This window comes from Mastacembelus armatus, chromosome 7, assembly GCF_900324485.2.
Source record: "Mastacembelus armatus chromosome 7, fMasArm1.2, whole genome shotgun sequence".
NCBI classification, from domain to species: Eukaryota; Metazoa; Chordata; class Actinopteri; order Synbranchiformes; family Mastacembelidae; genus Mastacembelus; species Mastacembelus armatus.
Genome location: NC_046639.1, coordinates 22,266,371 through 22,291,883, shown reverse-complemented (window position 1 = coordinate 22,291,883; position 25,513 = coordinate 22,266,371). Strand labels below are relative to the sequence as shown.

The window sequence follows — 25,513 nt, the reverse complement described above, 5'->3', positions numbered from 1 at the left end:
AACATAATGGGGAATCAAAAATCTCTGCTGCTCAGAGACAACATGACAGTCTTAGCAACAAAAAAGAAAGCAATACAGAAGGCCAAACATAAAAGGCATTGAAAAACAAGAGATCTTCATCACAGGCGGATGTCTATCTTTAGATAGCAGAAAAGGAAAGACTGAGATATATATATATATATATGACAATGACACATTAAAATGCAGTTTTCCTTTCCATTCACCACGTTCTTGACTGTATAAAATGCGGTTTTAAACTCACTGAGATATACTGTCTAGACCATAAGTATTTGGGCAGGTAGATGATTTTTGTTCTTCGGGCTGTTCTTCAGCACATCCAATTTTAAATAAAATAATAGATACTACACTACAGTGTCAAGACTCTGCTTTAATTTGACCAGGTTTATGACACTGAAAAATGTGTGTGAGACATAGCGCTTTTACACATAGTGCCTAAACTGCAAGATATCAAAAGTAATTGGACACTTGGCTACCAAATGTTTCCTGGACAGCTGTATGTAGTTTCAACTTCAGTTCATGAACAAATAAGCTCACAAGCAGCTCAGAGTTCACTAAGAAGTGAGATTTAGATTGAGGTGCCTGTGAATATGAGGAGTAGAGGGGTGACCATGCAACTGAAAAAAAGAACAACAGAGAGTAAGAATCTGTCAGACAGATATCAAAGGGTTTGCCAAAAATCAACCGTTAGATAAATTTTAAAAAATGCACAGGGAAACCAGAAAACAGAATATTATTTGGTAAACCAAGGTGCCCAGTTCTTATGAGTTACCATAATATCATTTGTACAATAAAGAAAAATCTATGTATGACTGCACAGCAAGTAAAGAATGAACTACAGGATGTCCATGGACATGCCTGTCAGCAATAAAGAGAAAACGTCATGACAGTGAGGATTTACCACAAGATGCAAATCCCTGTTAAAGCCTCAAAAACAGAAAACCCAGTCTGCAGTTTGGAAAAACATACAAGATTAAACCAATGGATTCTGGCACAACACTGTATAGAGTGATGAAACAATCAACCGTGATTGATTGATGAAGGAAAAAAAGTGTGGAGAAAAAAAGAAACAGCTCATCACCCAAAGAATATCACATCATCTGTCAAAAGTGCAATTCTGTTATGGCTCAGGCATGTATGGCTGCAAACGGAACTGGCACACTGGCATTTATTGATGATTTCACTGTAAACAGAAGCAATAAGATGAATGCAGGAGAATACAGGAGCATTCTCTGTGCTCAGATTCACCCAAATGCATCAAAACATATTGACATTTAATCATTCAGCAAGACCACGATCCTAAACATAGGGCCAAAGCAACCAAACAGCTTTTCACAGTGAACAGATGGAATATCCTCGACTGGCTTGGTCAATCACCTGATCTCAATCCAATTGAGCTGCATTCCACTCACTCAACACCACACTAAAGGCTGTTAGACCCCATAAAAAAAGAAAACCTTAAGGCAGCTGCAGTGGAGGACCTGGAGATCATCTGCAGGTCAAAAACATCAGGCAGTCATTGACTGCAAAGAATGTTCCAGAAAATATTAAATATGATGGTTCCTTTTTAAATTTCATGTCTGTCTCTCCAAATACTTTTAAAATGCTAAACTTTGGGTATTATGTGTAAAAAGGATACATCAAATAGTTTGACTTAAATATTCAAGCTGAGACTAAGCACTTGTAGCATCTATTATGTTACTTCAAACTGCACTGAAACACAATGCCTGAAGAAGCACTTTGTTCTTGACCGTGGCTAAAAGGGAGTTCAATGAAGTGTTTCAAAAATTAATACACTATGTTTTTCAATAATAAAGAGTAAAAAATTAATTCATATGATGTAATCTCTTCTACAGGCAGATAGATTTATATATAGTATTATTATTAATCAGTAAACAATGCAAACAGACAGATCTGTAGTTTAAACAGACCAAAGTTTTAAATGTCTGCATGTCTTTCAGCTGAAGCCGTGAGTCTTCTCTGCCTGGTTTGGATGCCTGATCCCAGAATCTTAACTCCGCAAAGTGCTGCTTCACCAGTATAATCTAAAACTGATGTGAAGTCCTGAACTCACCAGAGCATCTATGAGCACCTCGGCACCCTCCTCGCTCTCGTGGAGCGTATCGATGTCTGTCAGCTCCTGCAGCAGATCCACCACTGCTATGGCAACATGTGGTTTAGGCTAAGGACAATATGCTTGTGTTAATAAATTGTTTCAATCTGTAAATCATATTAGCTTTATTTTGAAGTTTAATTTTTACTGAGTATATTCAGTATATTTTCCTCTATTCCCTTTGTTAGCTACTCTATAAAGGTTGTCATCATTTAGTATGTTTTCTAATTACACTACATAGCTTTACTGAAAATGACACAGTAACAGTACACAGTCGCATAATTTAAAAATAGGTCTAAAGATCCCATGAAAAGATCAAAATCAACACTTCTTTAGCCTTTAGTTGGAGTAAAGCAAAAGGAAAATACCACCAGAATTATCCCTTAAAGACCAACATTAAATTCTACATACAACATGAATAAAGGACAGGAATGGACAGTCTGAATTAGTCCATGAGTGAAAGGATATCTGTGTTTTCGTGACTGAGGAGGCCCAGCAGTGAGTGGACAGCATTAAGTTCCACCAGCAGGTGGTAGAGGTCTGGCATTGTGGCAATCACATGCATTTCCTGGATAATGTCATTTAGATCCAGTTCTGACTCCATGAACCTGGTTACAAAGGCAAGAAACGTTGTTTAGCACATTAGCATTCTGTGTTACCATTAAACTCACACTGCAGTACAGGAATTAGTTTTGAAAAATCCTGTACTGAACTGAACTGAGGTGCTAGGCAACTGGAAAGGTTTGAATCATTTTCTTTGTACTCTGGTACAATAACTTTGTGCCACACAGTGAGATACACAATGAAAATCTGTCAGAAAATTTGTTTAACCATTTGAGAAAAAATCCACACAAAATGTTGTTTAATCTACCTACATTATGTCACTTATTAAATAAATAAATTCAATCAAGCATGCAAAAAAATAATATCTGTCATCAATGAGCTTACTTCTCTGGGTTATCTGGGAACTTAATCCTCAGTTCCTGATTTTTGTATGATCTTTTCTCAAAGGTCAGGATCATTTTCTTCACCGAACTCTCATCCACTGGCTCTGCCTGTTTGATTAGCACATCAGGTCATGAAAAGAGAAAGAAAAAGTATGTTATTGAGGTAACTTTTGCAAAAACAACAAAAAGACATCAGGGTCATTCTAATTATGTGCGTAGTGAAGTGCAGCCAGACATTTTTTATCACAGGGAATCTGAGTGCATTTCACTGAAAAGGGAATGGGTTTGACCTCCTGATGGTTTAAAAGCCTGTGAAGTATTAGACAGATAATGACAGGTTTGGAAATTACAATTGCCTGACATTACTGAACAGTGCAGCCCTTTGCTCTGAGTAGCTCTTGACAGTACCTAATTCAAAAGACTGCAGTGTGGTATAATAAGAACAAGATAATGGATGTGAGGTTTTCTAATGCACTAGAAATTATAGTGACACTGTCCCTTCTCTTTTTACAATAAACAGTCACACAGGAACTTTTGTCATCCAGATGTTTCTTTGGGGGTTTTATTACTCCGACTGGACAAAAGTCACAGTACTTCAGTGCTGGACTCAGGAGTCTCTTGGGTAGAGTGAACACAGATGACAAATGGGGATTTTCCACTAGCACTACTCGGCTCTACTTGACTCTGCTCCACTCTGTTTTTGTGTTTTAAATTGGGGGGTAGTACGTGGTAGCAGGTACTTTTTTGAATACCTCCTCGGCCAAGGTTCCAAGCAAGCCAAGCCAATACTAAAATGTGAAGTCAACAAACCGATTGCCAAGGGAGTGACGTCACTAGAATAATCATGAGCACAATGTCCAACTCTTATCTTGCACTACCTTCGACACAAGAATCACACCCGCCATTTTGAAAAGCCACTACTATTTGTGTGTTTGTGTCACATATAAAGGATGTCACAGCAGGTTCACACCACCATGCTTTGACGACCCTGGCCACATTGAGGTAGTACTCATTTACAATGGAAAATGACCAAAACCAAGTCAAGTAAAGTAGAGCTGAGTAGTGCTAAAACCGTATAATGGAAATGGACCATAAGAGTCAGGCCTAAACAATCTGCCCTGCAACATGATCACATTAATCGTAGTCCACATGCAAACTGTGAAATGTATTATACTATATATCAGTCGTGGATTTTAAAATTGATACTTTGATATCTGTCTTGAATTAGTATTTTCACAATGGCAGCGCTGGTGTAAATATACAAGCAGCTCCCCAGAACTTTGTCTAATTACAAACAGACAAAACTGTAAAAATATAGTATACAGACACATCACTTAGACTACTTGAAAGGAGGATGTGGTCACAGATTATTCAAGTTTGCACACCCAAAGAAAATTTGATATTCTGTTTATCTTTTAAGCACAAAGAAGACAAAGATTTGCAATGATGTTAAAGTTAGGACACTGCTAGGCCATTTCAAATGCCACAGCTTGTGTTTCCTGAAGTAGTGGATTTTTAGGTATGCTTTGGTCACTGTTGCTGTAGAAGCAGTCCTGTGTTTGCTTTGTTGAGAGACAGCATGGCATTTTCACCCAGAGTTTGCTGATATATGTCTGATATTTTTCTATCTGGAGTGGACAATGAGCTAAATTGAAACTGTAACAATAGCAGCTCTGCCTACAAATGCATTAGAAAAAGTGTACAGCAACACATTGTAGTCATGCTTATGATAGTGTAACTGCTATTTAAGTGACAGCAGTAAGTGTCATACTGTTTACAAACGAGAAAGAGAGGAAGCTACTTAGTAACAATTCTTCAACTCAATCTTCTTGACTTTCCTCACCTCAGGTTCTTCTTCATCCTGGTCCATCAGTTTCTCCAGGATCTTCTTCTTGTCCCCAGTCTGCTCCTCAGTCTCCCGCAACTCAACCCCTACTTCAACTCCTATTCCTCCTCCTGCTGCTACTGCTGCTTCCCGGTATCTGGAACCCAGCCCTTTCTGCTGCTTCCCTGCTCTAGAGTCTTCCTCTCCACCTGGGACTCCATCCTCCTCCCTGGGACGCTTTGCTCCTCTATCAGGCTGCAAGATAAAAGGGAAGGATGAAATGCAATGAATTTGGTCTTTAAAGGATCTTGTCTAGTCTTCAAAATAGCTTATATAATATCATCGTTTTGCGGAAAAAATGCTGCTATAGTTATAAAATGCATTGTTCTGCAACCGGTATCTATGAACGTGACTACACAAAGCATAGCAAATAGAAAACATAATAAAACACGGCATGTCTAATAGGGAAATACTGCATCAAGAGCTTTCATGAATTGTTTTTCGTTGTGACTTTTCCTGTACCTTACTTTCAACCGAATTTTTTCCACACAGCATCAGTTTTACCAAAGCAGCTAGCTACCTTCTCTGAGAAAAGCTGTGTAGAGCAGTTTCAACCACTGTAAAAAGGACATTGGCATAAAGACAGGATATGTAATCGAAATACCAGGCTTGGACAAAAGAAAGCTCCCGGAGCTAGTGTACAAATGCATAATGTTTGTCTAAAACCAGTTTTGTATGAAAGCACAAGGGTATGTTTGTTTCTCAGTCTCTTTCCTTATTCACTGCTGCGATTTAGTAACCTCTTTGGTTAGCACGCTAACCGCTAACGTTTTTTAACCATTAGTAACCAAGAAAGACTTGAGGACTAACGCTAAGCTGTTCTTTTATCATACAAGTGCTACAAAACGGCAACCTAATGTGACTCAATAAATAAATAACTTCTGTATACAAAACAGACACAACAAACTCAGACTCAGCCTGCTTGCTAGCGTTCATTAGAAACTGCTAGCAATGCTACTGCATGCAATGCAATGAATGAGGTGAGTTGGGTTAGTTTCCTAACACGGATAAACATAATAAAATATATACCTGATAGTTCAGGAGCTCTCCGACATCCATCTGTCCGGGTTAGTATCCTTAACCTTAACAATGTCAACGTTTATGAAATGGAAAAAAATAGCTTGCAAATGAAGCAGTTAGCTGTTCGGCTAACTACAATCTGCCCAGCTACACATGCCGCAAAACGACGTTGTAGTAGTTGACGTACCAACGGACTGTCGTAAACCAAAATGCTTTTGTGTATTACTACTGGTTCTACTTTCACAACAGTAGCTAGTTGTATTGAAGTATGTTTGCAGTTTTACATTTTAATAAGAATATATCTATCCACAACAGAATTCGCATTATTAATATAGAAACAACATCGTAATGGAAAAGTCATACAGCTCTGTTAATTGGGTATTTAATATGGTAAGGTAGGTCATATCAGACTAATGTTTTCAAAATGATGCATTAATGCTGCAAGCAATAATTTATGCATGAAATGTTCATTACATCAGTTTTTGTGAGTCAGCCATCAGTGGGTGAAAAGTCAGATAACGTACTGGAAATTCTACTTTATTTGATTCAACTCAAACAGAAACATAGTTTTACTCATTATAAAGTACCTCTTACTTTTGTAAAGATAAATTTTATATCAAAAGTATGCATGCTGGCTCATTGTCACATTCTTTATGTGTTGGTACTTGAATGTAATGGTACTAGTAACATTTTTGACTTTCCTACTGTGATATCGTCCTGAAAAATGTATGATTGTGTCATAGTTTAATGCTAGAGCAATGGAAAATCTAGAATATGATCAGTGATGGTATCTATAACTGAAGTAAAAATCTAATTCTTAGCACAGCAAGGCAAGTTTTATGTGCATGTAATTTTTTAAAACAGTAATTTTAAGTGCTCTATCTGAGACTTTAAAATGTACTGAAGCATAGAATGCCCAATAAACTTAACAGAACAAAATAAAACATAATATCATGATATAAAATAGAAGAGTCCTTAAAAAAGACAAAGGAATAAAGTTTATGTGGTCATTCTGTGTAGATACAGTACAGAACTAAATACCCTGATGATCAACACTACTGCTGATTCATATCATGTTCTTATTTGTATTTACTTGTCCTCTCTGATGCTTTACTGTCCTCCTTTCCAATCTGGTACTGTCCATTAAACACTGCTCAATCTGTGTTATCCATTCTTTTTTTCTACTGTATTCTTTCATTTCAACTGCAGTAAATTACAAAATCTGTTTTCATCCAACTGAAGAACATACAAACTTTGGTTTTCACTTCCTCACTCTACACCGTTACAACCCATCTGGAGTAGTGTAACAGAATCCCAATTGAATTGTCCAATAAAGCCCTGGACTGACTCCAACATGCCCAGTATTTTGCTAGCAGGGTTCTTACCTCTTTAAAAGCCTGGTAGCAAATCTCCCCTTCTCTACAGTATCTCCAATGGCACACTATCAAGTTTCCTTTATTGTTCTCCGCCTCTATTTATGCAGTGTTATTATTTTTTATTTTCCAAAAACACAGTAAACGTAAATTTGCTGGACAGGCAAGCACTTTGTAAAACAACTCTGTCACCACTGGAGAGTGCACATGTGGATGGACAAGTAAAAGACAAAGTCCTTTGTGTGTGAAGGTACAATAGCAATACGACACCAGTGCTTTTCATTTACCATTTACTCTACTACTAATACTAACGGGTAGGTATTGGAGCTAAATAAACACATATGTTCTTGTATTTATTAGTGTATTAATGCAATTTAAACAGCCCCAAATGCACAAATGCATTTTACACTGAACACGTCCCATGAGCTTATGCAGTCCATCTCTAAACCACTCAGTAGTTAATGTTAATGTTTTATCTTGGTTTGACTTAATTGTCAAATTTGGCCAAAAACTGTCATTTTGAATCAGAGAACAGTGGTTGAATGAGTCAAGTTACATTAATTTCATATTCTTATATAAATGTGAAATACAGTAAACCAGCAACAAACTCCTCTGCTACAGTTGCCTTAATCCTTTATTATTGCAAAACCTTTTTGTTCTACGCAATGATTAATACATTCCACAATCCCTGAAGGAGCCCGAAGTGTTTCATACAGCAACTGTCTGCTTAATGACATTGTCTCATCATTTTCCTGCAGAATTGTTCTGGGACAACACTGTAGTGCAGAATCATACACCATTTCCTTAGAAACAGAACAACACAATTTCACACAAGCTGTGAGGGCTGATTGCATTAAATCACATGAGGTCAGTGTGATTTTATCATGCTGTGGCAGCCAACATAAGTGTGCTCAAAAGTCAGAGTGCTATGATTAAAAGAGACACAGTGGTGCAATCAAATGATTTCTCTCCTCTTAGATGTGATTTGTTATGCATCGTGTCAGTAGAGTCCTTAAAAAACCCCTGCCGCACCAAAGCACAAATCAAGACAGTTCTTCTCTACATTTCCTCAACACAGAAGAGTTAAAAATTTGATCATGTTTAATGGTTTTCTATGGATTGACGTAGCCTTGCTGAAAAATCTATAGTCTCACTGGATTCAGTGATCAGCTGAATAATATATACATTTAAAGAATTTTTTCAAGTGATTAGTTAAATCTACACTTAAATAATGACTTAACAAATAAAATGAAAAATTTAATAGCGGCATTTAATTTTTCTTTCATTAGGAAATGAGTGAAATAATATTAGCATTTATAATAAACATTTATTTGAATATAATTTACTAGACTTTCTGTTCATTGACAGTATCACAAGTAGTTTGTCTACTGCTTTTCTCTTTTTCTTCGTATTGTTGGTAGAACATCAAATTTTAATTAAAATCAAATTTGCGTGTGTGTGGTGTGTGTGCGTTATTGTTTATATTGCGGAATTATAGAGTCTTATGGCCATGGACACAAAAGACTTCCAGAATCTCTCAGTCTTGGCTTTAAAAGGAATTAGTCTGTGAACATCCCATTCGCCACAGTTACTCATGAAGTGGGTGGGCAGAATTGTCCAGTATGGAGCTGGTTTAGTCCACCATCCTCCTCTCTGCTACAGCCTCCAGACTGTCCAGTTCCAGTCCAACAACAGATTTTCCCTTCCTGATCAACTTGTTTAGTATGTTGGCCTCACCAGCCTTGATGCCACCTCCCCAGCACACAACTGCAAAGAACAGTGCACTCGCTACTACAGACTGATAGAACGTCTTCAGTAGCTTGTTGCATACACCAAATGAACAGAGTTTCCTGAGGAAGAACAGTCTGCTCTGTCCTTTCTTGAAGAGTGCTTCTGTATTGTTTGACTAGTCCAGTTTGTTGTTAATGTGGACTCCAAGATATCTGTAGGAGTCCACAATCTCTACTTCCTCTCCAAGGATGGAGACTGCTCCTCCTAAAGTCCACCACCAGTTCTCTGGTTTTCTTGATATTGAGCTTTAGACAGTAGTTGTTACGCCAATCAACAAAGCTTTTTATCAAGTGTCTGTACTCCTCATCATTATCATTATTGATGCATCCAATGATTGAGGAGTCATCAGAGAACTTCTGGAGGTGACAGGTTCCTGAGTTGTAGCGGAAGTCTGAGGTGTAAAGTGTAAACAGGAATGGTGCCAGTACAGTTCCTTCGGGTGCTCTGGTGCATCACCACATCAGATATGCCGCCCAGTGAGGTAGTCTGATCCACTTCACCATGTCTGTGGGAACTTCCATATCCTGCATCTTTGCACTTAGCAGGTGGAGCTGAATAGTGTTGAAAGCACTTGAAAGGTCAAAGAACACGACTCTAATAGTGTTGCCCTGCCTCTCCAGATGGGAGTGTGCTCTGTGCATTAAGAAGATGATGGCATCTTCCACTCCAATGTGTTCCTGATATGCAAACTGCAGGGGGTCCAGACCAGTCTTGCAGGACCAGTCACTCAAACCCTTTCATGACATGTGATGTTAGTGCTACTGGTCTGAAGTCACTAAGGGTACTGGGACAGCCTCTTTTTGGTAATTGGACAATACAGGAAGTTTTCCATAACGTAGGCACCTTTTTGAGCCTCAGAGCGAGGTTGAAGAGTTGCTGAAAAACCTCTGCAAGCTGTCCAGCACACACCTTAAGTACTCTGGGGCTGATCTGATCTGGTCCTTTTGCTTTGTTGGTCTTTAGTTTAGCTAGTTCCTTCCTCACCTGTTCTGTGGCAAAGGCTGGGCCTGTGTATTGTGTTGATGAGGAGTCAGATGGTGAGGGCAAGGGAGGAGGTATTGGAGGTGAGGTATACTTCAATGTTGTATGGCTGCTGGGTCAGAGTAAGAAGCAGAGGTGGTGTCAAATCTATTGAAGAACAGTTTAAGTTCATTTGCACACTTTGAGTCTCCTTCCACAGCAGTGTGTGACTTCTTACAGCCAGTCATTATTTTCAGCCCATTCCACACCTCTTTGATATTATTCTGTCTCAACTTGTGCTCTACTCTGTCTCTATAGAGCTGCTTTGCCTCCCTCAGCTTTCTCTTGAGTTCTTTTCAAAAAGTACTATATGTTCAACTACTGCATATTATCAGTGTTGCAGTTTACAAAAGATCCTGTTTTTTGTGAACATCCTGCTGTGGTAAGGCACAAGAAGCCGGGTTTATCTACGCCTATTTAAGGGATTGTTTGGAAATCCTTCTGCTGGCTGATTATGTTATATTATTCTTTAGTAAGTACTTGCATACTGTAGCTTGTATAAGAGAAAAATGACTTTGTACCAATACAATGAAACTATAATATGTATGCTAACGTTTTTTATAAGAAATGACAAGAACAAGCTCAGGCTCTTTTCTATAAAATGTTTTCAAGAAAGATAGCAAATGTCTAATATTGCTCCTCTCTATTGTTTGGCATACAAATCTGGCACAGACAGAGACTGTAGGCTGTTGCCTGGCCTATTGTAACATGGATGTGAGACAAAGAAAAAGAGAAAGACCAGAGGGCAAGAGGCAAGACAGATTTTAGAGATTAATATATGTAGTAACTAGTGTAAGATTCAAGAGAAAGAGGGGAGGAAAGGTGGAGAGTGGTACACATAGATAGAGGGGAAAGCAAATTAGTTTTATCTCCATTATGAATATTATAGCTATGGTGCACTGTGGTGGTGGCCTACGCATTTGGATGAAAGCAGAGCAAGGGTAGCTAATCTGAGCCGCCTGCACACATACACTCACACACACACAAAAGGACACACATGCAGTTTTTGTTGGGTTGGAGGAGCCTCTGAAATAGAAATTAGAACATGATGTGACACATAAGCTGTCCAGTGAAACTGATACTGATGAAAGTGTTTTATGTAAATTACCATTCCTTAAAGGCATGAAAATTAATTCAATTAATTAATCTGCTCACCCCTGTGTATAGTAAATTGAACCCCAGTTTAAAGCCACAGAGCCAACCTGTGCTGGGAGAGTCTATAGCAATTGCATCTTTATAGTTTTTATAGGAGCTGATAAGCCATAAGAGTACTCAGCAGGCACAGACACAGTGACACAAGATAAAGCAAAATAAAGGTTGATACTGTCAAGTTAATTGCTGTATGTATGTTGCAAGTGGAAAATTAGATGTGTTTTTAGAAGCAAACAGAAAATATGGCATTGTCATGCTAATAGCCTCAAATTTTGCCATTATTTGGAACCACTTCCTAAAAAAATAGAAATTGTTTACTTGCACTAAGAAAAGCTCTACCTGTGAATCCCCTGTGCAAGACTACAGAGTGTTGTACAGCCCCAAATCATTTGCGATTTGAAGCTATATAGAGAAGAATGACTTCACCCAATAAATAACTATACACCTGCTGGCATTAGGTCCATCATCCCAAGGGGCAAATTAATGACTAATGACTAATATTATGGTAACTCATCAATGGTTGTCAAGCCGTTTCACTAAAACCCCCAAAAAGTTCACCTCATTGGTGGTACTACAGGAAAAGTCAGGCTCATGAAAGCCACTAATACTTCATCCTATGGAGTATCATGAATGTCTGCACAGAATTTCATGGCAGTCCATATATTAGTTGCTGACATCCCTCGAATCAAGCTCTGAGCATGAGTGCTGCTGTAGTGAGTCCATTTGCCATATAGTAAATCCAGTAGTGCAGGTTTAGTGGTACGACAGGCTACATCTCTCAGGAGGTAAATTCCACTGCTAGCTGTGTGATGTTGCCACTTCATGAGAGATATGGGTGAGGTAGAAGTCAGCAGCCTGCACAAATGTAACAAATAACCTGTCATCTTGATATGGCGTCTCTCTGAATATGCTAATGCTATTGAAATGCTAGAGCAGAATGTGTAACAAGTGGCTGTAAAGCATTTCACACTGCTCAACTGGTCATATAAGGTGAAATGTTGAACTTGGCAAAGAAATAGTATGGTCATCTTTTATAGTGTGCTTAGTCTGAGCTGACTGTGGGACAGCCAACCAAATGACTGATTAGTTCATTTATTCTGCTTCTAACCAGACAATAAATAGCAGCACAGAAAGACAAAAGCCTCCCATCCTTCATTCTTCCACCCTAATCAAAAACACAGGGCTGCAGGGTTTCTTGACTAGCCAGGTTCTGAGTTGTTTGGCTGACCTCAGTCACATCAGGTTATCTTAAAATTAATGAAATGTTCAGAGGTAGCATGATGCTCACTTCAGAGGTAGAAAGGTACAAATCCAACATCTAACTGAGGCCTGTTCCATTTAGATATAACTCTTATTCATTCTCTACTGTCTACAAACCTCTCAAAATTGTATACTGTAGGTGACACACGCAGAAACCTCAATTATTACTCCCCGATGGTATAAACATCCTTTCCAAATCCCTACATTCACTTATAGCGCCACTCTTAAGAAATAAGCTCAAGTCACAAGTGATGCTTGAAAATCGAATGCGTCTTTATCTCACATTTTAATGAATTATTCACAACACTAAGGAAATCCCTTTGGATTAATCCCTCCAACGCCCCTTCTTTCACACACAGGATCAACTCCCTAAAGCTTTCTTGACTTGAATGACAAGCATACACAATCACATGGTGGACATATAAAATTGGACACACTATTTTCCTCCATTCAGTTAATCTTTATCTTTCCTTTATAGACATTTCCACACAGAAAATTTCACTATACTTGTCAATACCCTATAAAGCCAAATTTAAATTTCAGGTCAAAGATTAATTTCTGTCTGTTAGAAAATGATTAGATCTGAGGGCATGCAAGGAGAAACGATAACACTTTTCTCTCCATCTGAGTCCAGGGACAGTTTTCACAAAGGTGCTCAAATCATTGGGGAAACCTCCATTACCAAAAGATATATAATGTTACACAGCCAAATGCAGAGGTGCAAGGGGACTATTAGCAGGAAATTAATAAGCATAGTTCTCAAATCACTAGGTGCGTAAATGTAACCGTAAATCTAAGCAAACCCAACCTATCTGTAGCAAAATGTCAACCCCAGAATTTAATGGATACCAGCAACACAATGCTGTACTCTCTATGTATTATGAGGAAGCGTGAAATAGGGTAATTGAAACAGATGTGAGAGGTCAGCATGCATGCTGATTTAACAGCTGGGAGGATAAATACAAGAGAGATACTTTCTCCAAAATGAGAAAAAGAATATGTGGAAATCTCTCTCTAGGAAGACGTGACTGAAGCAGAGCTCTTGCCATTCAGTCCCCATCAGCTGCCACTTGAAGTAGTAAGCATGTAGCATGTAAGCCTATTAAGATAGTTGCCACTTATTCACAAGCTCTTTATCAGCCATAGTAATATCAGGGTACTGCAACACCAGCATATGCAAATGGTTCTCTGACCAAGGGTGAGTGCTTGTGCAGTATAGTGCACCCTGAGGTGGCTTAAGTACAGTAACTAATGTAAATCAACTCTAATCTGCATGATGCAACTAAATAAGAAAATCAAACTGCCAATAGGCAGCTTGGATTGTAAAATACATGTCAAACACAGGATATTTTCAGGGGAACTACAAGCAAGATAAAATATTTACTGTCAGTTTTGAAGGACATAAAGGACACAATCTGCATTTAGGTGAGGGGAAGAGAAATCCAATTTCACTGTGTATACTGCAGTTGCATTTTAATGTCAGGCGTAAATGTACTCCAGCTGAATCATATCCAGAAGCAAACTAGATGTGAGATGAATGTTAAAGGGGCTATAAGTAAAAAATGTTATTGGCTCCTATCACAGAATGCAGCAGTATATCTGCAGGGCTTTTATAAGGACCAGTACTGTAATTAGCAAGTTTATTTGTCACTTTCGTGACAATCTGACTTTGCTGTTTTGAGACAGTTACAGGACACCCTAGTTGTAAGTGATGGGAAGTGGTGTCAAAAAATGCATGTTAACAGTCTAATTGAAAACTTCTTGCAGTTCCTAATTTTGTCATTGACAACAGAGATCATTTAAGGTCAAGGATTACTTAATGTTCCATGACTCCAGGTGTAAAGAGAGTCAGGGACTGTCTGTGTGGCATCTGTCCGTCTGTCTCTCTGTCCATGTTATCCGTACAGTTCTCTGCAGCAACAAGCCACAGGCAGTTGGCCTCTCTCTGCTCTGATCCCCACCGGCTGTGAAGTCAAATGTTGACAGAGAATCATGAACCACATCAGAATATTAAAGAGGCCACAGAAAGCCTTTATTATATACACTACACACACACATATGCACACGTAAAAGTCAAGAGAGTATGTACAGGCACAAACTTGGCAAGGGCTTTTATTTTTCAGCAAGAATTATTACACTTACTTGAGGGTATTTTTGTGAAACTATATTGCTCCTCATTCTTTTAAATTTCACTGGTCTGACTTCAGATGACCTCTTTCAAAGAAATAATCTTAAAGTTTCCAAACAAAAAACACAGACTATTTCTCTTTTTGTTGCAGCAAATGTCCTGAAACAATTCACACTTTGCTGGGAGTCTGCAGTAGCGTAAGCTGACTGAAACTATCTTGAAATGAGGATGATAAGCTCTGATAGCAAATCAAATCCCTTGCCAGCCTTGTCATTTTTACAGTGTATGCCTATTATTCTTTTGTGCCTGGCAGTGTAAGTGTGTGCCTATGAGGAAAAAGAATAGGCGAATAGGAGAGTAAAGGAAATAGAGATAAAGATGAAAGGCCAGTGTTCACTGTAGTGGCTGGCCTGCACGGCTCTGTGGTTTCTGAAGGGTGTCTTGGCCTCTTATGCAAATGAGCTTGCATCTCCTCAGGTCTCCAAGACCTGCAAGTCCAAATAATGAATACTTGGCCATAGTGGTCGGGTGCACTTGATTTGGTCTGTCAAGCACTTTGAAGCCTGTAGAATGAAAAGCACTAAGCCTTAGTTACAATGAGAGTCAGGCTTAATGAAGTGTGTGTAGCCTCAGCTGAAGAGATGTAATCTTTGTGCATAAAATTTCAAGATATCAACGTAACGTTTCAGTAATGTCACAGAAGTTCACTTTATCGTCTGGTGTACATTTAATGAACCACTAAATGAAAGCTGCAATATGATCATGGACCAAGTAGATACTGTATATATACAGTGTATTCAGAAAGTATTCACACCCCCTTCACTTTTTCAATTTTGTTATGTTGCAGCCGGATACTACAATTGTTTAAATTCAATTTTTCTCATTAATCTACACCCAACACCACACAATGACAAGGTGAAAACAGAGTTTTAGAAATGTTTGTTAATTTATTAAAAAGAAAAAAACTGAAATATCACATTTACATAAGTATTCAGACCCTTTACTCAGTACTTAGTTGGAGGACCTTTGACAGCAATTACAGCCTTGAGTCAGGTAAATATTCTCTGTGGGTTTAGTGCCCTGAAACAATAATTATACTTGTGCGCTTGCATGATTTTTTTTTTTTGTCAAATAGACAGCTTTAAATATCTGATGCAAAGTGACATTGCACAAATGAAATCAGAGATAAATTCACAGCATTGAAAAGACTATAGCTTTGTAGCACTGAAACAATAGGAAAATAATCACATTTATATTGGCAGGGAGGGACATATAGTACAGAGCCTCCTCTCCTACTGGGTCTGATGACGGCACCTGTGTCTTTTATTATTCATTTCTTTAACTCAACTAACACTTTTTGCATTATCTTACATTTCATGTACTCTTTGTTATGCTGCTGTCTTCCTACTGCAGTTATCCCCTATCCTCAGGGTAATCATTTAACCTTAAACGTATCTTGTGATCACGTTGCCTTTTCTCTGTACTTATTGCTATTAAAAGCCCTACCTGAGTCAATCTCAGTGTATATTTTTGGTGTAAGAGGATGTTGTGTTTTTCTGCTCACATGTACCTCTTTTCCTATGACAAGATCCAAATTTAGGAGGTTGTTTACGGACAAAAAAATGCCGTGGGTTTGAAAATGACTGAGTCACTGCTCTGCCCTGCTGATGAAGCGAACAGATTGGAAAAGGGAAGGTTAATGAGATTTTCACAAAGTGTCCGTCTAGTGGTTTGAACTCAGATTAAATTGACACACTCTGATTAAAATTAATTGACCTGTGAAATGAGTGTGTCCCTCAACAGTTAAGGATTGATGGATATCGCAGAAGGGTCAATAGGGAAGAAGATAGTGATGGAAAAAAATTAGGAATTATCTTAGTTTGGATTGAAGGAAAGGGCAGATATGGTGAGAGACATTTCATGCTCCTTACTAACGAATTAACAGGAGAGTACTCTGGCATACAGCACTGTGCACAATATATCGGATTCTTTGAGAAGGGTTATTTCATGTCCACATATGGCTTTACCTTAAACCTGCTCTTGACGCAACACAACTAAGAGTCTGTAGCCATGCTTGCAGCTCTGTGAGGGTGTAATAAGGCATAGTAACTGTCAGGCATAGAAATCTAAAGTTGTAAATATAGCCTATATATTATGTACAGAGAAGCTGTGAGTATTTATCCTGCTCTGTATTTCAGAGTTGTACTGGCATTAAAATCATAACTGCAAATGCAATCACATCATCATTTTTATCATGCACACCTACGGTGAAGCAATTTGTCTTTGCACCAGAGTCCTATAGATTCACACCACATAGATACAAATAGAGCTTACATTCTCTGCAAAGAGACATTTATAGGTTTGTACTAAAACTAAGCAACAAAAAACACAACACTAACAAAAACAGTGTGAAGGAACTGATAGTACAAGTTTTATGACATTTTCTTCTACTTTTGCTGTGACCAATAACATGGATCCTTGGCTGGTAAAGTATTTTAGAATCTACATATGCATTGTACCCTCAACATTCAGCCTTCATGAGAATGAAACTGTCTAGTCTCTCATTATTGTAACAGCCCACAATTTCATCCCTGAGGTAAAACCCATTTTAAACTCCTGAATGGCCCCTTTGTACAAACAGTTGACTACAGTTCACAGACTACAGACTACATTTGGCTAATTCACTGTCAGTTCAAAGTGATGGAAACTCTAATTGAATAACCATTAAGACAGTAATGATTATGCCACTTCAGGAAGTAACAGAACAGAAAGAGAATTGAATATTTAGTCTATGAAGGAGAAACAGGTCATCATACTGCTTATAAAGTGTTTTTGGTACTAACCTAATTGTTTAATCACTTCATCTGTTCAAACATATCTTTCCTATAAAAACACAAGGCCAGAGAGGAAGACTAAAGATGCTACAAACCTTGCTGGGAGCAGAGGTATAAAAATCAATGTTCCTCACATTTGGCAAGGCCATGGCTCACAAACATAACAAGGATGTTGATGGTAGCAGTGACAGTCCAGTGAGTGGGCATTATAGCTGCAAGGCCATAACTGGGGTGTGGTTGATGGCTGGCATTATAGAGAGAACGTCATGCTTGAACAGACTTTATTGTGTGTTTTCTTGTGTTTTTTTAAAATAATGTTCTGCTTCACTGGCAAAGGGTCAATCAGGTTGATGCAGGAGAGATGTTACCAAAATGGCCCCACAACCCTGGCTTTCTTTTGGACTGTTTAAGTGTTCTGCTTTTATTTCTTAGCATATTTACTGCCCAAAATGAATAAACATTTCCATGGTAATAATCTCTGAACTACTGAATATAAGTAAAAGGCAGGGGCACTAAAGTACACATCTAGAATACATATAAGCTATACATCAAAAACAATGTGGAGACGCTAATTTGATTATTATGCATAATCCTTTTTATGAACTATGGTTGCTTTGATTTAAATGTAACTAGAATTCACTTATTTTGGTGGGCCAGGGGAAGGCATGAAACACAATATTGTGCAAATGGGTAATGTGGATCAACATTAGCATTTATTTTTGTTAAAGCCATCTGGCTGATGATGAGCCCGACTGATGATCTTTTGTTCTTCAGAGAAACAGCTGGATCTTTAGCAGCTAAATACTGCACTATGTTCACTGACTAATAGCTGGTTGCTAATGCAGGTAGCATCTGAACTTTTTTTTTTTTTGCTGAAAACAGTTTGCTGCTGCTGCTTCTGGAAATGAGGTTAATGACAGCACTGGGAGTGAACCAAAACAGCCTAGCTGCAGGCTGTAAAATAAAAACAGAACTGAAAGAGTCTGAAATGCTCGAAGAAGTCCACAGGAAGTACAGTGGTAATTCATCACTACTTCTAACCCTGCTCACATTACACACAGTCAACTGACATATATAAAAATATTTAGTGTTAACCTAAATACTAAACCTAACCTAAAAATGTTTTTTATTGCATAGACTGTCTTACATTACTTTTGATTACTCCCCATAATGCACACTCAGTGGCCAATATCACATCCTTGTCCTGTAAACCTCTAACAAATACACCAGACTGTTTAAGCCCAAACAAACATGGCAACCAAAGAGTAAGCAGGTTTTTTTTTTGTTTTTTTTTTTTGTTTAGTTCTGGTATCTGGTATTTAGGTATTTTAAAACAGTGCATCACCACACACTGCAGGGGAAGATTTTTAGACTTGGTTTTGTCCTGGCAAGCCAAACATAATAGATTACATTTTTGTTAGTTTGAGAGAAAAGCACCTGAAAATACGAAACATTCAAAGAAGCATTAACACTTATCTTTAACTACATTTTCATCTCCTGCAGAACTAAAGCACCTTAAATTCTCCTTCAAACACAGCTACACCACAGGGACAATAATCCAGAACCAGTTAGAATATATAAGTATTCTATTAGCCACCATTGTGCAACCATTACCCACCGTGTAACTTGTTAATATGCAGATCAGCTTCCTTCTTTTGCTTGGTGGTGATGCTGTAAAGGGAAACGTAGCATGAAAATACAATTACCATGCAAATAAGTCATGTAAATGACACCACTGTGAGGAACCTGCAGCCTCTATCACTGCTGTCCAATCTCTGCCATCCATTCAGGGACAGGAACGATCTAATAAATTAAAGTAACGGTTTTAAACTCTCTCTGAACCTACACTTAAAGTGTCTTTAAAGAATACAAGTGTTTTATGAAATGAAGGGTACTACATTGATCTACCTGATGGATAGAATGAGAACATCAAGATGTTATTTGTGTCTTACTTGTCCTCCCTCCCCTTCTCCCTTTCCTTGTCTCGCCTTCCTTTACCTGTCTAGTCTTCCATGTCTCTTCATTATTCCTTCCTTTGCTCCCTTCTTTACTCTATTTATTTCTATCACCTCTTCCTGCCCTCCTTCTCTATCTCCTTTCCTTCCTTTTATAACTCAGACTCCCTTCTTTTTCCCATTTTTCCCGTTCATCCCTGACTTCACTTCTTCATTCCATTCCCTTACTTGTTTTCCTCCTCTCTCTATTCCTCCTTCTGTCTCTCAGAGGCCTGAGTGATGGTGCGTTGAGTTGAGGCAGACGGACAGTGGGTGAAAGATTGCCCCTGCCATCCTCTGACATTGGGCCCCATTCAAGCCAGGGAAATGATCGATGTTAAATCTAATTTTAAACACCCCCAGTTTAACTCCAGTAGACAGACGGAAAGCAGAGGCCAACGTCTGGCAACACAGCTGGGGCAACCTGATAAGACCTAAAGCTGAAGTCTGCCCGCAGCTGTGTTTGTGTGCATGCATGTGTTTATGTGTGCTGTCTTTTACTTGAAACAGCTTACTTGACACAGGAACCATCTGTCTTGTGCTTAAAGGGGAGCTGGAGGGCAAGACAGAGATGAGAATTCCTAAAACCTCAAATATTATCCAATCAACCAGCACAGAAACCAATATTTGTTGATATACAAATAAGTTTCTATTGATGTTGGTGCAGCCTCTACCAGTGTACAATAAAGGACATATACAGTATTACTTTATTTAAAAACTGATTTGTCTTGACTGGACTCTGCATATACCACCTGCACAAAGTGAGGTTTTTGTGGAATTAAAAAAAACATTATGACCAGTATATTACAAAGTGGACTATATTACACAGTAAACAGTGTGTTCTTGTGTTGGTTATGTGAGCAGGGGTAAAAGCCTGAACAGTTTTGATGAGTTAAACTGTCACAGCCAGGTGACTGGGTTGATGCACCTCTGAAATCAAAGCGTAAAAAATGTGCACTCCCAAGAGGACACTAAAACGAGGTAAATGTAATGTTTTGCTAATGATAATTTTAACCAAATAAATACACAAGTCAAAGAAAACACCAATAATATATGCAGCTACTGATTTCTTTTAAAGCTCCAGTAATTGCAGCTTGACTTTTTAGGGGCGATTTTCATTCTCAGTGCTGGACTTGAAATGTCCATGCACATTCAAATCATGACAACTCTCAGTCACCAAACTCTGAACCATGTAATTGTTCTGTCCTGGAAAAGATTTACACTTCAACACACCAGTCAGAGCAACAAGTTTGCCTTCAGCAAAAGTGGTGTGACTTCTGGTGTTTGTCAGTGTTTCTCCTTTAAGGCTTTGTAGCTCAGCCTGATGATGATTTATGGCTACCCGAGCGAGCTGATTAAATCACTGAACAGAACGCCAGGTAGCATTACCACAGCCATCACTGCTCTATATGGTCGTCGCATGGCAACCACTATGTTCCTATGTGCCTGTCTGCGGTTCGAACTGTTTTATTCTGTCTCTCATACTTCATGTCTTCTTTTTCTTGCTCTTTCTCCCTCTCACTTTGTCTCTTTTCTCTTCTCTACACATATATGGTTGAGATCCCACTGAAGCTAATACATCTCCATGGATACGGCACCACAGAGCTGGGTTTTTATACTGTTGTTTTGTATAACTCAACAAAAGGTACCAAGAAAGTGTGAGGGCTCTGTGATGGGGATTACAGGTCTGATTTAGTTTTACATGCAGATCTGGTGTAAATATATCCATGCAGGTTTCTACTCCACTGCTACAATAACACTGAAATGTGTTGAATAAGTACAACACATTCATTGCAATTTAATGTGTTGATTGCATTGTTGTGTCAGTGTTGTATGAACTCATTCAAAAAGACAGTAGCATTTTGCCCCAACTGTTCTGTCGCTCCCTGATCTTTCCTAACAAATACAATCCAGAGTTGCAAATGCAGTGGAACCCAAAAACCACATCTGATCATTTACCTCTCAAAAAAATAAATTTACTAGAACCAGGCCCAGAGCTCAGAACACAGTTTGCAGCAGGATATTTATGTTACTAAACTTTCATCGATTAAATCTACTCAGGTCCCAAAAGGCAGCATGTACTGTAAGCAAACAGGAGAGGGACTGACTGGGGGTTAAATAAAACTGGTGTAGATAAAATGCAATTGTGCAAACGCAGTGCAACCCAATGTACAAAGTATTTCTTATATGCTGTGTTTAAAGCAGTAACTATATCTCCCTTAAATGCTCTGTCATGTCAGACACCTAATATACCAGTTAAACAGCCTCCCAGCAGCCCCAGCAGTAGATGGCCTGTAAATTGTTGATCAGTGGCTTGGCACAGGGAGGGTAAATTGATTCCAGGCGAATCCTCCAGGAGCAAGGCTGTCTCTACAAAGGCCAAATATATAGCCATGCATCAGAATGAGATCGTGGGAGAAAGGTAGTGAGAGGCTGGGTGAAGGTGGAAAGAAAAAAGGGTGAAAATGTCAGTGAATCTGTGCGTGTCAGAATGGAGATATACACAAGAGACACAGAGGAGGGTGCAAGAGAAAGGATAACAGTGAAGAGTGAAGGCAATGTAATGTGTGAGTGTGTGCACATGCACCTGTTATCACTTACACTGTGGGGGACTGAAACCTGTTTTTGTGCTCATCATTGAGAGAATCACTGAATTTTAAGGGAAAAGGTTTTAGGTTAGGTTAAGATTAGGGTACAAGTTACAGTTCTGCAAGTAGCAATTATGGTTCAGTTTAGAGTTACTGTCCAGAAAATGACTGTTAGTTAATATACAGCCCCCACAAGGTATAAAAACAAATCAGTGTGGTAAACAGGGTGTGCCCTATACATGAAGAGATGGTTCAATTAATAAAACATATCTGATTCGATCTGTCAATCATATGATCCAGTTTGAAAAGAATACTTCAGGATTTTTGGGAAAATCCTCTACTCTCTGAGAGGGTTGTGTGTTTAGTATTAGTATGTGGTAAACTTATTATAAGGACTGGAAACACTGATCTAGCCTCTTCCCAACATTCAAAAATACCCAAACCCTCAAGTCTAAAATCAAGTATCTGCTTATCACGTCCCAATTACAGTTTCCTATGAATTTCCTGATCTGTGAAAGAGAAAAATAAGTGTATCACCCAAAATATTCAACTACTATATCACTAACCCCAGTTCTAAAAATACTCAAGAGCAGCAGTGATATGTATCATTTCTCCAGGGACATCAAACTCTGATCAGCAGTCTATGGGATTGTGTGTGTGTGTGTGTGTGTGTGTGTGTGTGTGTGTGTGTGTGTGTGTGTGTGTGTGTGTGTGTGTGTGCGCCAGATGGATGAATGAAAACATGAATGGGAACCAACCTGTTATCCCAGAAAAGAAATAAAAAGAGACACAAACAACAATAGAAAGATTGGGAGACTCTATATAAAATCATACTATATCTATTTATATTTAAATTTTAGATTTTCAATGAGCAGCTGCTGATTATAACTGTCCACTTGTATTAATGACATTTCAGAGAATTAAATCACTGTCCCTTGCTGCATGAACAATAAGGCATCAGGCCTTTTTCCTTTACAGCCACAGACTTTTCTCTGGGCCCCATGTCTCTTGGCTCCTCACTATCATCACATTATCACCATTTCAGTTTTTCCTCTTTAACAAATTTACAAACACTCCTAAAATGTGGTACTGAGTGTAGATTGAGAAAAAAAAATAATTTAAACAATTGTAGTATCAGGCTGCAACATAAGAAAATTGAAAAAAGTGAAGGGGGCCTGAGTACTTTCTGAATGCACATTTTAAAAATGACTTTGCTTCAGCAGCCTGATATAAAACAGAATTTGAATATAATCTGACCTGATTTACCTGTGAAAACAAGACCCTTCCTTCAATCCCTGCTATCTTTTTGCACAAACACAGCATGTGATAAGAATCATGAGATTTTGTGTCCCCAGTATAATTACCCATAGTTCTCTGTGGGACATCTGTTTGACTGATAAGACTTGGGTTCATCTACTTTTTTTTAAAAATAAGTTGGATCTAAGAAATTATTATGGACACCCTGACATGAAACAATCCGGTGTGGTCTACAGGCTGGACTTCATGCAAGTGTGTGTGTGTTAGGGAACAGAAGTTAAAGTTAACAAAACTAAAACCTGTGTCCTTATCCCAGGTTTTATTCAAATCCAGGCCTGTAGCTGTTTATCCAAGAACGTACTGTGCAGCAGATCCAGAGAAAAGAGATGCTTCTTAACTGCTGTCAAAGTCCTGAGTTGATACGAACACGAAGACAACACTGAGCTGTGAAACTTCAGTGAAGTGACGAAATCACATATCTGCTATTCATATTCATAAGACAACTTATTTATTATTTATGTAATAATAAAAACAAGGTAATTTGTTTATTGCATTTACTTATTGCAGAGATACACACAGATAAAATTGCCAGTGTTAAATCTGGGAGCATTAATTTAACACTGTGTTTATATGTGTCCACTGGTCCCATACAAATGATGCTTTTTACTGTTGATTTAACACTGGTGATTTTGCTGTGTAAATTATGTATTCAAATCCGTATAAAAAAGGAAATAATTATAATATTCTGCATCCTTATGAGCAGCAGCTCTTATTGTGATGGTTATCAGAATTCATGTGAGAATCTGTGTTTAGTGAGACTAAAGAAAAAGAGTGTACAGAAGAGACAGGGAAGTTAGGAGAAAGAGAGATTGCCACCTTCAATTCTCCGCCCAGGGATAAAGAGATCGCTACCCTCCATTTCACAAGTCTGTCCCCGATGAGCTGGTTTAGTCTGTTCTGCTTAGAGGTGGGCCAGCCACAATTACTGGCAATCCACTTAAGTTGTGACAGCTTCCCTAAACGTGATAAATTACACTGGTGGGGTAGAAATAACATTCTAAACTTTTGTTTGATAAATTCTGTCTCTGTTTTGTTCTAAAACTTTGCAAGGTAATGAGCATAGTCCCACAACTCCAGAGTTTTAATTGACGTGTTTCATTGTGATTGTTTTTTTTTTTTTTTGAGTGGTGCAGGACAGACTGCGGGACATAGTTAGTGGCACTGTGCCGGATGTCACAGGGAATTAAGACTTTTTTGTTCTATCTTGGAAACTGGCATTTCTTTTGTTAGCTGAGCCACTGTCCAGTGGAACATAACTTCTGGGATCCCTCATTCTCCTTTTTTCCTTATTTATTATTATTATTGGACACAAAATGCAAAGAAACTTGCATTTGCCAGTGGAATGCACAGGTTTACCATGACAGTGCTTTTTGTATTTGGGTCTAGTTTCATGGGAGATACAGAGAAAGGCTACATGCCCATTTGTTAGATTTTTTAATATAATGCCAAATAAATTCACTCAAAATATATCAAATAGTACTTGCAGCAAGTAATATTTGCCTCTGTGCCTTGCTCAAATGAAAAAAAATTGCACCACATTAGCACACTAACTCTACTGGCTCTGAGTAACTAATGTGTTTTGCTAGTAATTGTGTAAAGCGCTGGTTGACTTCTAGATGTGCATACGTGCTATATAAATAAACTTTGCTTTGACTTGGTTTTGATTTGATTTGACAGCCTCATGAGGATTTTGGCACACCAACTGGGGCAAGTTTAAAGGGTACTACAGTCTTTTACTGCTGCAAAGTATCACAAAGCTAAGAAACTTACAAAAGACAGATGTCCAAACTTCTTTTCCATAATGTAACTATATGTCATCTTCCATTAGACGCACTCTGACGAGGAAAAAAACACATCTGTCAAAATAGTTAGAAAATATATTGTCAGTTTGTACTGTAGAAAATGTGGCCACTTGTGCCACTTTTTCAAAAAAGGTGATGATGTTCGTAAAGAAAAGCATAATCTGTGTTATGTCAAATGTGGAGCTGATCATGGAGCTGAAAAAATGGAGCCAAACAAAACTGTTGGCTAGTATTATGATTAAAAACAGCTGTCAGGACATCAAGCTGCTGC

The 25,513-nt window shown here is 38.4% G+C and overlaps 1 protein-coding gene across 1 annotated transcript in view; it reads right to left on the bottom strand.

Annotated features, from left to right (window-relative positions):
• The window catches only part of ctnnbl1 (catenin, beta like 1), a 47,097-nt gene extending 40,937 nt beyond the window's left edge, over positions 1-6,160 (bottom strand). The window contains exons 1-5 of the mRNA XM_026333021.2: positions 5,993-6,160; positions 4,922-5,158; positions 3,080-3,186; positions 2,600-2,739; positions 2,093-2,190 (exon numbers count right to left, since the gene is read on the bottom strand). Of these exons, the coding sequence (XP_026188806.1) occupies positions 2,093-2,190; positions 2,600-2,739; positions 3,080-3,186; positions 4,922-5,158; positions 5,993-6,022 (612 nt within the window). The 5' untranslated portion in view covers positions 6,023-6,160. The remainder of the gene's footprint in view (positions 1-2,092; positions 2,191-2,599; positions 2,740-3,079; positions 3,187-4,921; positions 5,159-5,992) is intronic.
• Positions 6,161-25,513: the final 19,353 nt, after the last annotated feature.